The sequence below is a fragment of the Mycteria americana genome, chromosome 7, assembly GCF_035582795.1.
Source record: "Mycteria americana isolate JAX WOST 10 ecotype Jacksonville Zoo and Gardens chromosome 7, USCA_MyAme_1.0, whole genome shotgun sequence".
Lineage (NCBI taxonomy): Eukaryota > Metazoa > Chordata > Aves > Ciconiiformes > Ciconiidae > Mycteria > Mycteria americana.
The window spans coordinates 44,226,853-44,244,445 of NC_134371.1; the positions used below are offsets into that span (position 1 = coordinate 44,226,853).

The window sequence follows — 17,593 nt, forward strand, 5'->3', positions numbered from 1 at the left end:
GACGTGAGGGACGACGACGACGGCGGCGGCGTCGCTTCTGAGCATGCGCGAGGGCGGCGGCGCGGCTTCCCCGCTGGCGGGGCGGTTCGGGGTGTCACCGCGGGGGCGGCCGGGGAGCGGGCCCCTGCGCCTCTCCCTGTCCGCCCCCTGCCCCTCAGCGGGCGGGTCGCTGCCGCCAGGGCCAGGGAGGACGGCGGCGGCCTGCGGGGTGGTGCCGGGAAATCGCGGTGAGCGGGAACAAGAGCGCGGCTGCGAGGAGGGCGCCACTCGTGTCGGTGACGGGCGTTTCTGAGCGCCCGGCACCCGTAGCCTCCGTAGAGGTTCAGGGCGGGCAGTGAGACGAGGTTGTTCGGTGTGGCCGCTGCGGGGCAGCCGTTAGCGCGGGCCGCGCCGAGGGCCCGGCGTGGCGGGGGGGCGTGGGCCCCACACACTGCAAAACAGCTGCACGAGAAGGCACGCCTAAACTCGCCCCAGTGCTTAAACACGCTGTGTGAAAGCAAGGAATATTATGCCTAACCAGCAGTCCATTACAAATAACTCGGAATTTCCAAGCTGCCGATAGTTTTCCTCGATAATGTTATTTTGCATTTGTCTTATACCTTGAGTATTTCGCAGGACTTCACGTACGTGCGTGTGAAATTCCCACTTTTCAGGCTTCCCGGATGGCAAAAGGCAGCAGATCCGTGAGTGTCCCACGGCTCGGGCGAATATCCACTTGGGGGTGCAGTTCATCAGCATATCAGAAGACCTTCATCTTTCTATTAATTATATTTTTAGCTTTCCAAAGATAACTAACTGCTAGTGACAATGCGACACTGAAAATGAGCCTGTTTTTCTGAGAGCTTTAAAGAACTGTTACGTTAATGCAGGATTCAACTTTATTCCATAACATGTGTTCTGTGTTTATGATTTGTAAATTGATACTGGTTGTCGCTTGGTGTAATAAACACTGCGTGACTTTCAGGTGTTACATTTTCCAATAAAAATACTGAAAATTCTCAAAGCATTTGTTACCTCCTGATTGTTGCTATACGGTCTGTACTCACAGCCCTCATGCATTTTAATTGAAGTTACAATTATTTAGCTTCATTTTTTTCACTGTAATAGTACACTGAAATCAAATTATATTTTAATATTCAATTATTTCAAATAATATTTTAACTAGTGTCAGTTCATTAAGCTATTACTTCTGAGGTGAAATAACGGCATCAATAAGTAATAATAATCAACATTACTATGTTTTTCTTGCACTGTAGGCAAACATTTGCTTATCTTTGGGGCATCTGCTCTTTTAGGATGTTGCTTGTGCTTGCCTGACTTTCATTTCTATAGAGTCATAGTTAAGCTGTACATAAACCGTAAAAATAAGTTTCTCTATTTTGATTTTGCATGGAAAAAGGAAGTTTTGAGAGCAATGCACTATGAGTCTTAAGCTGAGCCTTACATTTCACTCTAATCTGAATAGCAAGTTCATAAAAATACTGTTTAGCCAGGTATCTGACTTTTTGGGTCTCACTGTTTCCACAGCAAATATCCTCAGGGTGGAAGTACAAAGCTAAATGCTTCATGAGTTTTCATGACGGAAATATAAGGAAAATGCAATCTTGATGAGAACTATTTTGCCAGCAAGTGCAACCAAGCTAGGAAACTGTTTTGTAGAACAGGCCTGAGACTTGCTTAGTTGTCACTGTACTGTAGTGGGATTCAGGTGTTTTTCAGTCTGTAACTACTAGATTGCCATGGACCAGAATTTTCCATGCCTGTTCCCTGGCATGGAAAAATGCATGCCTAAGTTTTTTTTCTGAGATTTTATATTTCTGCATATACTTGGGAGGTGCTCCAAATGCAGAAAGTTGAATTGCTTGTAGAAGCCATTTATTCCCATTTAAAAACCAATGTAGTGCCTGTCCTTAGATGTAAATAAGTGAAGAATTATGGCCAAACAAAAACGTTCTGGGCATAATTATTTCTATCAGCAGAACTCAAAATTGGCATCCCGTCTCCCCACAAAAAAAGCAGAAGTTGCACTTCTGCATTACAGGAAGGACTTTGGCCCAGTCATAATTTTCTTCCCGTTGCACTTTAAGAAGTGAATTCAATGTCTTTGACCATGCCATTTATTTCTTCTGTGTTGTTGGGTTTGGGTTTTTTTCTCTAGATAACGACATGATTTTTTTATTTATTTGTTGCTGATATTATTTACTCTGTGTTGAGCAAGTACTATATGGGTTCTTGGCAGTCTACAAAGCATCTCCATCTATCCTAATTGCCAGAGTCTACAAGTTCAGCAGGCAATTTGACTTACCACAAGCCTAGGTAATACTTTTTTCTCTTTTGCTGTTTTATGTTACATGAAGGAGTTAGTTCAAAGAAAAATTATACAATGCTAAGTGATCCATTACCATGGCTGGCATTGCTACAATAATTATGCTCTGGAAACAAAAAGTCCTTGAACTCTCAGGTCATTATGGTTCTTTCAGCATTAATTCTTTTATAGTTAAAGTGGTACAGGCAAAATTTAACTATATTAATCCTTTTTGTTCCAATGCTTATTCATGCTACATTTTCTTGCCAGTTAATAGAATATCTTTCACATAGATAAAAAAGCTGATTTTTACATTAATTAGAGACAGCATCAATCAAAGAGTAAGCCCTTGCTCACCTATGTGAGACTGTACATAATTTGCAAATGCAGCTGTTTAGATTTGTCCAAGAAAATAGTCTATTTATCAAATAAATATTCTTGAAATATTGGAAATTAAGAAGTAGCTTTGTGCAAGAGGGTTTGGTGTTGGAAGAGGCAGTTTCATCTTGAAATACTTGTTTTCCAGCTCAAAATCTTCACTTCTGAGATATAGTGAAACTAGAAATGACAGATTTTTTAATTAAATACAATTTAAACAATAAGCAGATAGGGAATCAACTCTGATGTTAAGCACTTATCTGCCAACCAAACAGAAATAAAATTACATAAAAATAGCAAAGACCTGGCTGAGTAATTCTGATTTATTCCCAATATATTCTTTAACAGCTGTTCGCTGTAAGTACCCAGTTATAAATCTAGTAGCATAAACATTCACATTCCTTCTAAATAGCCACCTTCACTTTGACCGTGACATTTATCTAAGGTAAATGTCTATTTCTCTAGGAATTTTAGAGCTAATTTGCCATGGGTTCATGGTGTATGACACCGCTGAAACACGACCTATGCTGTCATTCATCCTTCTTGTATCTCGGATGTGTCAGTGATGGGTGGGACCTAGAGAGGAACCGACAAAGCCTATACTTCCTCTAGTCTGAGATTTTTCTATATTTTATTGCCAGTCACCACATAGACACAAATGTTTTAAATTAGACTGTGAAGTGAAAGGGTTATAAGATTGTCTAGAGACTCCAACAAGTTTTCTAGCCAACAGTGCTGAACAAAGTCCATTGCTGGAACCATTGCCAAGAAATTCTTTGAAATAGGCCATGAAAAGATCACCCCAGTCTCTCAATTCAGGTCTCTCTGGGGCACTAATCAACTGGAGACTTGTCGTGCTATTATGGATGTTTGGCATGTGAATCCCGTTGATCAGGCTTCTCCTTTTGTCTCCTCTCTAAAGTGCAGCAAGTGAAATGTGTAGAGAAGGAGGTCAGCTCCACTCTCACTGTATCAGCCTGCTTCACTCCATCAGAGAAGTTTAACGCGGGGAAAGGCAAGCACCGTACCTCTGCTTGGGCTGTGTTCTCTTGAGTGTGCTATCGGCAGGTATGGATTGAATAACAATGATCTTGGCCATTGCTGTCTTTTTCTGGGGGATTAATGCAGCATGGAAGTTGCAGAGAGCTGTACAGCTACAGACCCTACAAAGCAGATTTCCTCCTGGAACACCATTCCAGTGCAGCCCTGAGGTGAAATTAGCAGGGGCCAGGAACAGGAAACTCACTGCTGTCACAATAGTACAGAAGTTTTTTAAGTCTGTTAAGTCTGAACCCAGTACTAGGCTTACTCTACAGGTAGATTCATAGATGTGCTGCATTCCCTTTGCACTTTGAAAAATATACCAGCTGGAGAAGTCCTTGGGTAGAGAGAAATTGCCAGTGTACCTTCCTGCCAGTGCTTGTTGTGCTGTCATCCGTGCCTGCTCCACCTGATCCGCTAGCACTCGGCAGCCCCGGGGAAAGGAGGGAGAGTGAGAGGAAAGCTGAAGGAAAGAAAATAACAGTGGAGGAAATACCCGGTCTTCCCCTCTGCTAATGTCTCAAGCAGTGTTACAAAATCACTGTAAATTAAAACTGTAGCCCCTGCCTGAAGCTGTGCAAAGAAGAAATGAGGATTTACATCAGTTTTCTGTTGTTTTGGACCATGCTTTCAACAGAACAAATTAAACATTTTGCAATAATACACTACTAGCATCAAAGAGGTATCTTCCTATAAGTAAAGCAAGAATTGGGGAGAAACGTAATCTCTGTTATTAGTTCAGGTGGTGTATATGACCATCTGAACTAAGACCAGGCCAACTTTGGGCACATGAGCTCAAGAAGGCTTCATGTGCCCAAAATCATCTTTATTTTTCCAGCCATATTAGCTTTATTAATAAAAGGTATTGCCTCTCCCAAGAAACCTCACCTTGTTTATAGCCTTAGACCATCATGACTGCAAAGATATTATCAAATTTCCAGTAAAACAAGCAAAACCAGACTTTCCTGTACAGAAATAATCTTGGCTCTCAAAAATACTTGTATTATGAAAATGCATGGGGTAAACAGCTTGAAAAGATTTGTCTGTGTCTTACATTGCTGCATTTCCATTGCACTGCACGACAAGAGACATGTAAAAGCTGCCAGAGCGCCCTGTGTGCTGAGGCCCTATTACGGTACAAGAATTTCCATAATGAAGGGTAGCAGAGAGCTGATGTCACTGTCACTTTTTTCAGTCAACCAGAAACCAATTATCCCTGGCTGACAGGCCCAATTAAATCATCGGGTAGAGGGAAATGCCAGTTATCCTCCCCTAGGGTTAGGTAATTGGGGTTTTATTATGGTCAGACCTGGTGCTGTTTGTTGGGCCACAGGATACAAGTAAGAGCTGTTCTAGTCTCTCTCTCTCCATCCTTTCCATAGGCATTCATGGTTTTGCACCCGTATGAAAAGTAGCTGCATTTTGCATAAAAATGCTAATCTTTTAATATATATTCTCTGTCATAGTAGGAACCTGAAGGTCATTCTATCTCTTCAAGTTTATAGAGAACATGAAGTGAGGAGTTCTGCCATGAAAGGCCTTAGGTGAAGGCTTCGTACTGATTTATACTTAAGATCCCAGGTCTTTTATCTATTACTCTTGCAAGGATATAGAAAGTTTTCAACTCATATTACTTTGAAACTTGAGAGCATGTTTGACATAGTATTAGACTGATGTACTGAGGGGTTGAGTAGTTTGCTGTGTGGATTGTTTGGAGCTGAAGAAAGGAGGCACTGAGCATGCCAAGGTCCATTCTTGTTCAGGTTAGCACTTAGTTGTGGCCCGCCAAGGTCTTAATGAATGTATTGCTTGTGGTGACACAAGGAAGAGGTACTGAACTAGCTAGCTCATTTCAAATTACCAAGTTTAAAAGCTTATTTAATATTATAAGCAGTCCAGCTACATTAACACGAATTTCCACATGAACTAAATGCCCTGCATCTCTTATCCAGCCTAGCTCGTTTAGGGTATGGCGCAATGCAACCAGATTATTTATGCCTGAACATAAACACCTTCTTGAATTATGTATGAAACAGAGCTGTGTTGCTGGAGAGCGCCATCTCCTGTGTCTTTCCACAGTGCAGCTCTGTCACATGCCTCTCCATCCCATTGACCTGCAATTCCTTTGCCAAGTCAGAAAAGACCTCTGCTATACTTGCAACACCTCTGATACAGTTGGCTCTGTATCAGAGCCAACTTATGGCTGCTTGAGCTGGATGTGACAGACAATGTCACATTTGAGCCATACAGTCACGCACTTGCAGAGCGCTTACACTGCCCAGTAAAAAGTAGAATTTGGTGCACAGGTTAAGATACAGCTATATATGCATATAGAAACATTTGTGTACCATGTGCTCAGTAATTTTTATTTAAGAGAAGAAAAACATTCATTATTGAAAACATTTTCAGAAATAAAGTATAATGCATAGAAGTTTCTGAATGGGGTAAAAAATCAGAAAGCCGACAATGGTATTTTGTTGGAAGGTTAGTGCATGAAGCTGACAAATTACCAGCAGCTTTTAAACCTTTGTGTCCTCGAATAATATCCGCTATGTAATTATAAGGACAGCTAGAAGCAGTCACATAGGTCCACCAGCTCAGTGTTTATCAAGGTTTTCCAGAGCTCTTCTCTTTCCCTTTGTGATGAACCTTCACATGGTTACAGTTGTCAGGCAATCAAAATTCTTCTTTCAGCTAGAGAGACAGGGTGCTTCAAGGTGTAGGAGGAGCTTAAAATGCTATTCTGTACTCTCCTTAATCACTCTCCATATAATTTGTAGGTGCTATTTGTTTTGAATTATAAAGTTAAAGGTATGTGTAATCTACAATACATTTTTTCCCAAAGACACCTGATTGTAAAAACTGAAGGATGTTTTAGTGTTATATGAGCATTTTTCTCTGTCATTGTTCATTTGCCTGAGCCCAATTTACATATTCTATGATGTATTGCCTGTTTACTTACAGTTAGGATGAAAGGCTGCAGTTACGAAGCTTACATTTTGTATAACTCTGCTCACTATAAGAAAGAAACACTACATAATGAAAGCATTATATCTGTTTCTGAAGCATCACTATAGTGTAAGTGAGAATTTCAGGAACATCTCTTATTTTAGGTGACATTCATTATCTGATTTCTTAATTATATTTGAAAGTAATTACAACATTTTCCCAAGAAAATATAATTAGATTCTGATATCAAGAGGCAGATTAGCAGTAAATTAATTATGCTTTGAGGCCACTATTAAAAACCTGGAGCAAGACAAACTTGCTTCCAGTCGAAAAAGCAGTAGTTAGAACATGCACTGTGCAAGCACACAGCACAGAATAAAAATGTTTAACTAAAAAACCCCAGAAATACAGAATTAATTCTGCTTTACTAGTGATCAAATATGCATAAACAGCCAGCAAAGCAGCTTGTACAAGAAGTCTCTACAGGAAAGTTATTTAAAAAAAAAATCATACTAACCAAAATAAAAAACATAACAATTAAATGACAACTGAGTTAGTAAAATGTCAATATAAATGCAATAGCAGGATAATGTCTTCTTGTAGTCATTCCAAATTGTAACACTATGAAATAATCCTGTAACAATCACCTTGTAACAATGACCTTCCTGAATTAAAAAATGAACAAAACCAACTTGCTGCTTGGGGTGTCACTGGAGCTAAACGCATTTCAGTGAATTTCGGTACAACATTATGATCAGTTGTACATGTCTCTTTTGGTGTGGTTAGTTGTTATCCCAAGATTAATGTTATTTCATTTTAGAAAGAAGCATGCTTTTCCAGTAAAAATAGCTGAAGGGGAGAACCAGTTCTTAAATTAATTTTCCTTTATTAAGAAAAATTGATAGAGCACTGTAACACTTCTAAACAAAAGGCTAGCAGCGTTCCTTCTGGAGGAGTTACGCTCACTCATATCCTTTTCTACAGTTGAATTTTATGCCACATGTCCATTTGCTAACAGTAGAGCAGCTTCGCCAATCTCAGCCACAATGAGCACAGAGGTGCTCCAAGAACTGTTGGGTTTGATGGTGAAAGGGCTGACAGATGCTTGGGTGCCTTCACATACTAAAGAGCCACTATTGCTTTTCCTCTTATGAGTGTTTTTTAAATTCTGCTTACACTAGTGCGCTTTATTTGAATCAAGATAGGGAGAAGAGACTTCAAAGTAAATCTGGGAGTGAGAATGCTTTCCTCTCCTCTGAAAATATTTTCCTTTTGCCAAGCCAAACCACAGATTGAAATCTTTAATATTTGTTTATTACCTTGAAAATATTTGATATAAGAAGTGGCTTGGATTAGTTGAAAGGTTTGGTTGGAGGAAGCTTAATTTAGCTTTCGACCTTTTGAAAACACTTTAAAATTATTTTACTTGTCCAAAGGAAAAAAAAATAGCAGTTGTACCTTTTAAAATTGTCAAAACATTTTTCCAGCAATTTTTAAATAAAAGACAGATTTAAAAAAACAAACCAAAACACAACAAAACAAAAAACCACAAAACTCCACCCTCTTCCTTCTAAAAAGCTCAAAAATTTCCTGGCCAGCTCCACTGCAAAGACTGGATGATTAGAAGAGACCACCATCTAACCTCATATTCCTGCTTGGTTTTTGGAAAACAGCTCTCACATTTACAGTGGCATACAGTCCAAAACAATTGTACTTACTTTTGCTCATGATGAATGTGAGTGGATAAATTTGTCTCCTATTATTGCTAGAGAATGCATCAGATTTGCATCAAGTTTGGCCAGATACAAAAATTGTTCTTCCTGTCTTGAATTACAGGTGCAACACCTATTTCCAGAATCAGTGTAGCTTCTGGCATGTAGAAGGATATGGTCCTGAAGAAATGCCAAATTGTTAGAGTCACATTAAGTGACCACAAACAGTGCAGTCTATTAGACTAGCTATTTCCTTAGCTTCTAATGTAATGAACAGCAAATACAGCAAGTTCTGCATGCCCAGCCTTTAGAAAGTTAATTCCAATTTTTTGGCCAATTAGCCGATTGCGATTACCATGTCAAAATGAAATTTGGTGTCATTATTTACTTTGGGGTTATTGGTTTCCCACCTTATTTAAAAAGAGTGTTATATAAGGACATGTTATATTAATCTACTTCATTCAATTAATACTGAGGCCTGACTTTACTGCTGCAGGAGTGTGGGGGGGTCAAGGTTAAAGTGGCTCATGTTTGATCCATTCTTCAGTAGTCAGATGCTGCCAGAGACTGTTTAATTCACTCTGATTAATCTTATTTAAGAAAAGAGTTAGCTGTACGAGCTGTGTCTTTAGACTACAGTTCATTTCTACCATTAGCAACATTCAGAGCTACATTTTCAAAAGAGCTCAGAGTTTGCTATTCTTCAGGCATGTGAGTTGTTCCCATAGGTTAGCTGAGGACCTGAAGCAAAATTCCTTCAATCCCCTGTGGGGATATGGATTTTCTCCTTGCTCTGCCACACCAGTGGTTAACGTCCTCAATTCTGAGTGCAGCTGAAAGCTAAGAGGAAATCTTACCCTGCTGGCACAAGGAGCTCCTGCAACACGTACAGGCCTTCAGATGGTGGCTGCTGTGAGGACTTCTTGTTTGCAGTAGGAAACACATCTTTTCCTGTAGGTGCTTCTATATGGGACAAAACAGCTTGCTTATAGTCAAGGTATTGAAGATGCAGTTTCTGATAGCAAAATGGTATTTCTCTGATAGTGGTAACTACCTTAGAAGTGCTGGCTTAGAAATTCTTGTACCCCAGAAACTCAGGGGCTCAGATTTAGAAGTCTGAGTCCCACAAAATTATGTTTGGTGAATGTTAGTGCTAAAGTCCAAATCTGGGTGCTAAGACAAGACCTCTCAGCAGCTGCCCATGCACAACAATCACGTTCACCCAGGCTTTCTCTGTATTGGAGGAAGTTACTATAAAAATGCCTTATTTTACTTAAAAAAAAAAAAGTCAAAAAGTCTTGATACCCAGGAAAATAGAAAGCACTGTGTGAAACTCAGCCTATGCAAAGACCTCAGCATGCCCACACACAAAATTTAAGATGCAGTTCAGCAACTGAATTCAGCAACAAACCACCTGGTGATTTAAGGGGCCCTCTGGATACTAACAGAATATAGATCAATTATAGTAGTAACATCCACTCTTTTCCCCTCTCACATCCAACATGATGCTTAAGGATCAAGCTGTGCCATCTCCATCCAGGGGACATTTTCCTTTCACTGGCATGGGAACATGGTGACATCATGTCAACATATATGTCATCTTCACTGAGGTCAGTATCACTGCCAGTGATTAAAATAGGTGTGAAATATTCTGAATCAACACAAGGTTGGAAGCCAGAATATTTCATTTTACCTTGTGCACAATATAATTCAAACTGACAATCTTTCAGGATTTAGTTTGGTACAAAACTGTGGCCTTTAAGAAATGCATTGGCATTAAAATGAATGCTGTCTTAACCAATACTTAGCAAGAACTTGATATCCCTTTGGGACACTTACTGTTACCTATTGTTCCCATAACATTATCTAATACTTTAGCACAGAGGCCAAGATTTCCAAGAGGAATTTAGTACTTGCCAGGACCCACACTGAGACACTTTAGAAAGGCCTGCCAGGGAATTTTTGCTTTGCACTTTCTGGAAGTCACATCCTTCAACTGGAAACCTGCGAATCAAAGAGCTCCAAATCGTCAGATGCTTTTCAAAACCTTGTCACAAACAGTCAATACAATGACTGAATAAAGAAAAGCAAAAAAGATTATGAGAGATATTAGAGATCAGGAAAAATTAAGAAGCTTCTCTATTTGCCTGTTACAAATATTACTTGTTGATGAGTACTGTGTTTTGCATTTTCATTGCAAGTTGCAGTGCCTCAGAATGATTTATCACTGAAAACAAATGTCGCTTGCCTCACCTGCGAGCACCGTGAGGCAGAAATGGGGAAAGAATTGGTTTCCCGGCCCCCAGCCCAGTGCTCAGCCTGTGAAACCAAGTAGGTTGTCAGCTTTCTCAACACAGAGTATTTCCGAAGACCAGAATTCAAATAACAGTTTTAGAACCATCTCCTCCTTCCCAGCCTCTCCGTACAACTGTAATTATCATCCTGCCCTGTCCCTGGGACAATCCAAAAGTACCGGAAGTACAATGTTTACATATATAGTGTGTGTTAAAATCAAGCAATCTCGATTACTAATCCTGCCTTCCTGATTCTTGCTCTTTCTCCTCTTCTACATGGTTGCCTGCTGGAGTTGTTGGGTCTAAATTCCTTCTGTAACCACTTAGTATTGATCAGGTGAAATGATGCAACATACTGGCTTAAATCTCTTCCAAATACCTTTGAAACTGTTGCTTCCCTATACAATCATCTCCTCTGAAACAGATGGGGTTCCAATTTAGTTCCAATACTTACAGTTTTAGGACTTTCTGGTTTGATGTATGAATTATCCCATTCTGAAGGAAAGAAAAAAGAGAATTAGAAGACAACTTGTAAGTTTGTTAACGTCTGTTCTGCTGAAGTGAAAAGCATAGAGGTAAAAAGTAAATTTACAACCCATTTTGCACTTAATGTATCAGTGCTTTTGTAAAAACACTATTTGCTTCATTTTGTCAAGCACTCCTGTCACCTCGACACTCACAGGAAGATTATAGGTACAGACAGAAACTTCCTGATTAGACGGTTCATTAGCAGCAAGGTACAGAGTACTGATTGCAAATTTTCATCTGCATTGACAAGGTCTGAGCTAGCATTCATCTGACAGTGGAATTGCTTCTCTGGTGATATCAATGACATGCAATACGATAATAAAAGTTATTTTGCAAAAATTCATCAAAGATGAAGGTAAGTGAATCACACACTGTTGAGTTCTGTGGGTCCCAGGGGAATCCTCTTGTACCTTACAGAGTCACTTTGTTTTGCCTATCTAGGTGTAAAATACTCGGGAGAGACTTCATATGAAAAACCAAACAGCTTAAAGTCCTTTCCAGAAATGCAATAATTTGAACAGCATGCACCTTAACTAGTACCTGACCATGAGGAAGTACAAGGTGCTAGCAAACACTGCTTGAAATTCATGTGGCTGAAAATACAGTTGGAAGTGGAGGCTAGGTTATCTCTCCCACCATTTCTATCATGTCCAAAATTAGATATATCTGAGCGAATCAAGTTGCCACTTCTGTAACCTCTGGTTAAATTTATATTTTAGGTTAGCAAGTAGAAAACCCTCATTACTTAGCAGGAAAATGGCTACATGAAAAAGTAGTAAAATAGTCATAATTTCAAAAAATGTATTACCTTTAAGGAAGAAATAGGCTTGGCAGATCTTGCAAAGTAATTTTACATTTTCAAGTACAGCCCTTCAGTTTCATAAAGCCATTTATAATCTGCAAATTGGCAGAACTGGAAGCTCGTGCTCTGCTGGGTCTTCTGGAATAAAATGTTTTGCTTTGAAGTGCTACTCAGGCTAAGCAAGGAATAAAAAGAGCAAAGCAAGAGTTCAAGGGGAAAAAAAAATATTTGAACACCCTAATAACAAAGAAAAAGAAGCTCCAAAGTAGTATTTGCAGACTAACATGGAAAGTTGAATATAATCATAAAATATTTATCTGTGGAAAAGCATGGACCAAGAGAGTTTCCAATTGTCTTTTGCAGGCATTTAACTTTGCAAGTGTTGTGGGAAATCAATGCACATAGTTGTTCTTGTTGCAAGGTGCCTAATTAAAATGCAAATAGATCTATAGCAGTTTTATTAATGAGGTAGACAACTTCCTGTTACAGTACAACTCTCTATCCACAGGACTGTTTACCCAGACCTTATTCACACTGGTTTGTCTGTTGTCTGTTGGTTTATCCGTTCATAATTACTCAAAGAGCTACAAGCTAAAAATATATGCTACCTATGAGTTGTTTTGTAAAGAGGGTACAAGTACCATGAACAGGAAGATGATCTGGTCAGGTCCATTGTTCTAGCAAACTGCATCGTCCTGAGTTTTCAATAAATACTTAAGAATGTATTTTAATGCCCAAAACATGATGTCAGACCTGAGTGACTTCACAGTTTCGTGCTCCATAGTTTTTCATAAAATGAAATTCTCCCAATCGTGAACAATGGCACATATCTATGATGAAATTCAGCAAGAACTTAACAGAAGATATTAACAAGGAGCACTGCTGAATGCTAGCAACAAAAGCCAAAGACCCTAGGAAAAAACAAGCATCATTTTATAAAGCAGAAGCTTTCTGCATTAGGAATACAAAACTGGGGACTGAGCTAATATAGGCTGGAGCTTGTGCAGAAAATCTAATGCTATATTCAGAGAATGACAGGATCATATGGGTGGGAAAGGACCTCCAGAGGTCTCTAGTCCAACCACCTGCTTAAAGCAGGTCCAGTTCGAGCAGGTTGCCCAGAACCTCATCCAGCTGAATTTTATATATCCAAAACCTCTTTAGGCAATATTATCTTTAGCTCAGTCACTTTTCCACTCTTCCATGAAATTACCCACCTCCTGCTGACTAATTACCAGTGTTTTATTTGCCAGTGAATAAAAAGGATTTAATAAAAGCTTCAGGTTAGTCAGCAGAAGCACTTTGTAAACTCACATCTTCAAGTCTCAAGGGAATTTTACAGTTTATATGAACTGTCCTAATTTCTGTTCATTTTATAGTTTAGATTAAAACTACCGTAACATTTTACAGACTGGAAAAGAAATACCAATTACTTGGGAAAATAACCTATAATTGTGTTTGACGTAGGGAAGGCACAGGGTGACATCAATAAAAATTGCACTTTAAATTGGAGCAACACTGAACAATCAGAAAACAACATGCCTAGCACTGAGAGGCAGAAGATACACAATTAATTAGTACTGCTGTCATCTGAAAGTTGAAAACCGTGCTTATATCAGGCAACAAAAGATGTTAGATAATGAAGTTTGTTGGCCAGAGATGCAGTAAAATATTTTAGAAGACATGACACTGACTAGTATAGTCTGATACCACACCACAGTGTAGTTGTTGCAAAGAAGCAATCAGAACAGAAAAGGGCAGCACTTAAGTGAAAGAAAATGGCAACACAAACCCTTTTTCCCTGAGAAAATGGCACAGCCTCTGACTTATATGACTGCAGAATCTCATCAAAGCTAATCTGTTCTGAGAAAGTATGGAAATTACATTTAGATGTTATGTTTCACTGTGTACGAATGATGTTCATGAAGTACCAGCACTGCAGAAATTCGAAGCCTCTCCTGTAGGCAACTTCAAAGAATTGGGGCAATAATAAGCTAATTTAGTTTGCTCCCCATTAAATTCTGGGGTATGAACAGCTCATTAAAAAGAAGAAACATTTGAAATAGGCATTGAGAACGCAGAGCTAAGTTTCAGACAGGGTTAAAAAGCAGCTTTTTTGGCTATCCTGAAAGCAATTACATTTTAATAACTTTCAAAAGACCTAGGATTTGTTCATACACTTGCTATATGGCTTGTAATAACCACAGAGTTACTTGGCAGATTATTTAATTCAAATGTCAACACATGCATTTACACACTATAGGTATGTTCTCAGATCAGTGGCATATCTTCATGTCTGAGGACTGATAAGTTTGCTTAGAGCACAGATTTTACATATACTTGTGTAACTTTCAGAAAAATATCCAGATTTAACAGGTGTGCCTGCTTCCTTGCAGTACTTGCCATATATTCTTCAGACTTGAAAACTTCATCTTTTCTCATCAAGAATTTTGGCTCTATTTCTGAATATTCAAAGGATTTCTTTCTTTAAATTGACTGGTATATTGAATCTGTAGGTCTTCAGCCCAAATATATTCTAACAATTGTTGGAAGTATGCCTTCTTCCTTAAACTTCTAGGTTAGTACACAGCGTTTCCCTACTAAAGGTGAAATTAACTTAATCAGCAGTTGTAACCACCATAAGATGACATACCAAATTCCTGTTAATGGAGACTAATTCCACCAAAATAATTTTAAAATTGTTCAAAATTATAATGGGAAGTGTTGTTCTCCTAAAGTTATACAGTAACAAACTTCGATAATAATGCACTTAAAGCAGGCGATCAGCACTGACCTCAACTGCATAATTCAGCCCAACAGAAGAATTCCCAGACAGCAAAATAGTATTTTCATGTTGTAATGCTTATATATTTTACTAGATAATTTCAAAGGGAAACTAAATAGACAGATGGCAAGGAGAGGAAAACATCCAAACAACTATAAATGTACATGTAAAAGAAAGGGGATTACTAAAAGAGAAAGAGCTGAAAAATACAATTAGCCATTTAATTATATTTAACTTTATAGTTATCGAAGTACTTTCCACTAGGAACCCAGGTCATCGTCCTATTCGTAACTCATGACATTTGACCAGGAAATCTAGCCTGGGTTGCCGCTGGGGAGACCAGGGCTCTTTGAAGCCCCCTGAAGAGAGGCAGGTGCGGCAGAGGGGCTCAGAGGAGCTGGAGGCCCAGGTCAGGCCTCAGCCTGCGGGCGGGCGGAGCGGAGGCCTGCGTGGAGCGGAGGCCTGCGTGGAGCGGAGGCCTCCTGAGGAGCAGAGGCCTCCTGAGGAGCGGAGGCCTCCTGAGGAGCGGAGGCCTCCTGAGGAGCGGAGGCGATAGAGCTGCTGGTGCCAGGAGAAGCGAAAGAGGGTCTGAAAAGACGTGCCACAAGGTTAGCAGCCGGTGAGTGCAGTTGCACATCAATGAGGTGGGAAAGAAAAAAGGGCCTTGCAGCAGGAGAAATTTTACAATTGGTTAGTTCACTGAGCTGAAAGAGTGGATGTGAAAGTACCTACCCGTTATGAACAACTTTCTTAAATTCGGGTTGGCATCAACAGTCTGCTCCCTGCTCACCTGAGGCCTTAAGCGTATACTTGATTTTAAGTCTGTGCTTGGTTTGCTTAAGTGTACATGTAAAGTTAAATGCACTATCAAAGGCTTCCGAAACTGGGGATCAGGATTCTATTGAATGGGGGAGGACAAAAGACAATACCAAATTTATCAGCGTTATCTGTTTTACAGTAGTATAACATAGCAATGGCCAAGTAGATTTTTCAGATTGTTCCTGGGCTTGGGAACACCTGGTCTCTGCACTGTGGCAAGGAGAGTGAGCGGGAAGCGCTGAGGGCCAAGGGCCAGAAGGGCAGGTAGAAGTGAAGATGGTCAAAAGGGGAGATTCACTACCAAACAGGCAGGTCATCTCTTTCTTGGCCTCAGAGCCTGAAAGATGCTACAGCAGTCATTGTTATGGTATAGCTTACTCATAGTAAACATACATACTTAACAACGCCTGGGTTTGTAAGGTGCCAGAAGGCCAAAGTTTGTACTGGGATGGTAGTATCTGAACACAGCTGCTGGGGCTGTCGCTGCCTGCCTTCCCTTCCCTTCCCTTCCCCTTCTGCTAGCCCAGGCCGAGGCTTTGATATCTGTGAACAGAGTTGTAATCAACAGATGAGGCACTGGACACCGAGACAACTATGGGCAGAAATAGGGCGTTGCCTGTGCCGTGCAGCAGTGAAGAGCAGCAGCGCTGCGCTGCCGTGGCAGCTGGGAAAGGCTCCTTTGAGTACAGGCAGACTCGCTGCACTTGCACCAGCTGCAGTTGTCTAAGGCCAGCTCTGGCTTGACAGAAATGGAGTCCATCCCCTGTCCCCATCCCCTCCTCTTATCGATCTTACTGTGTCATCTCCTGCATCTGTGACAGGTTCCTCTATGAGCAGTTCAAAATTACAACACAAACCTGTGCCAGCTTGCAATTATTATGCTCCTTTTAGTGATGGCAAAAGTAAATAAATCCAGTGTAAACAAAACCCAAAAGATTGTGGAAGAGAACTAGCTAATATCTAACTACAAAATAAGATTGAGAATGGGGATGTTTCATGTTTTTACTTCATGTACTAATGAGGTAAGATACAGAAAAAATGCAGAAAGCAGAAAGTGTTTATTAGCTGACTTGCACTTTTATGCAAGAAAGCATAAAGTGTTTATACTATGAATCAGAAGGAATTTGATGTAATGGAGGTTTATTAGAAGATGACGAGTGATATATTTTGAAAGATTAAAAGAGTGCTGTGCCTTATCTGCTGTATGGTGTCAGCCAGGCACAGTGCACTGTTCACAACACAGCTCTGCAGCAGAAAGCCGGGGAAAGACTCCAGTCCAGCTCGCAGACAAATCTGCACCAGGTTTGAAAAATCACTCGGACCTGCCAAAGTAAAACCTTAACAAGCACAACTGCGTTTTGAATCAAAGTCTGTAGGTTTGCAGTGAACTAGCTGATGAGGGGCACAGGCAAAGATGGCTTGTAGGGGACTGGGTGCCTTGGGTATTACCTTAGTTTCAGAGATGAGGAGAAAGCAGTGAGGATTAGCACCAGCCCTTTGGACAACAGACAACTGGGCAGAGGATGTCCTATCAAGATGAATATGGCTCATTCAAGAATTAACTCTCTACTCATCTTCTACCTCAGTTTTTTGCTGCTCATCCATTTAAAAAGTAAGATTTGCTCTTTTTCTTATTGTTCTGACATGTCCTCTGGGTAGATGGCTAGACATGCACTTCTAGCGGGAAGCTTGTGTTGTCAGAAGGCTTTAAAAATTTGATGGAGATGCCAAAAAGATTTGGTCCATGAAACTAAGTTGTATGAACTCGTTGCATGATAGCTTTCCTGATCTTCATGCTTAAACTTTTTTTTAAATTAAGAATGAAAGCATTTTTAATACCTTCCTTCACATATTGAAAGTACAGCAATAAAATGTTGTTAAAACTGTACCTATAAAGTCTGCACTTTGATACCATTTATCTAGTAAATTTAAACTTATCTGATTAAAATCTAGACTAATTTATCCTTTGCTAAAGCTGTT

The 17,593-nt window shown here is 39.9% G+C and overlaps 1 protein-coding gene across 1 annotated transcript in view; it reads left to right on the forward strand.

The window, feature by feature from the left end:
- The first annotated feature begins 16,630 nt into the window (after positions 1 to 16,630).
- Positions 16,631 to 17,593, forward strand: part of CRB1 (crumbs cell polarity complex component 1) — a 108,718-nt gene continuing 107,755 nt past the window's right edge. Inside the window, exons 1-2 of the mRNA XM_075509154.1 lie at positions 16,631 to 16,635; positions 17,068 to 17,225. Coding sequence (XP_075365269.1) covers positions 16,631 to 16,635; positions 17,068 to 17,225 — 163 coding nt within the window. The remainder of the gene's footprint in view (positions 16,636 to 17,067; positions 17,226 to 17,593) is intronic.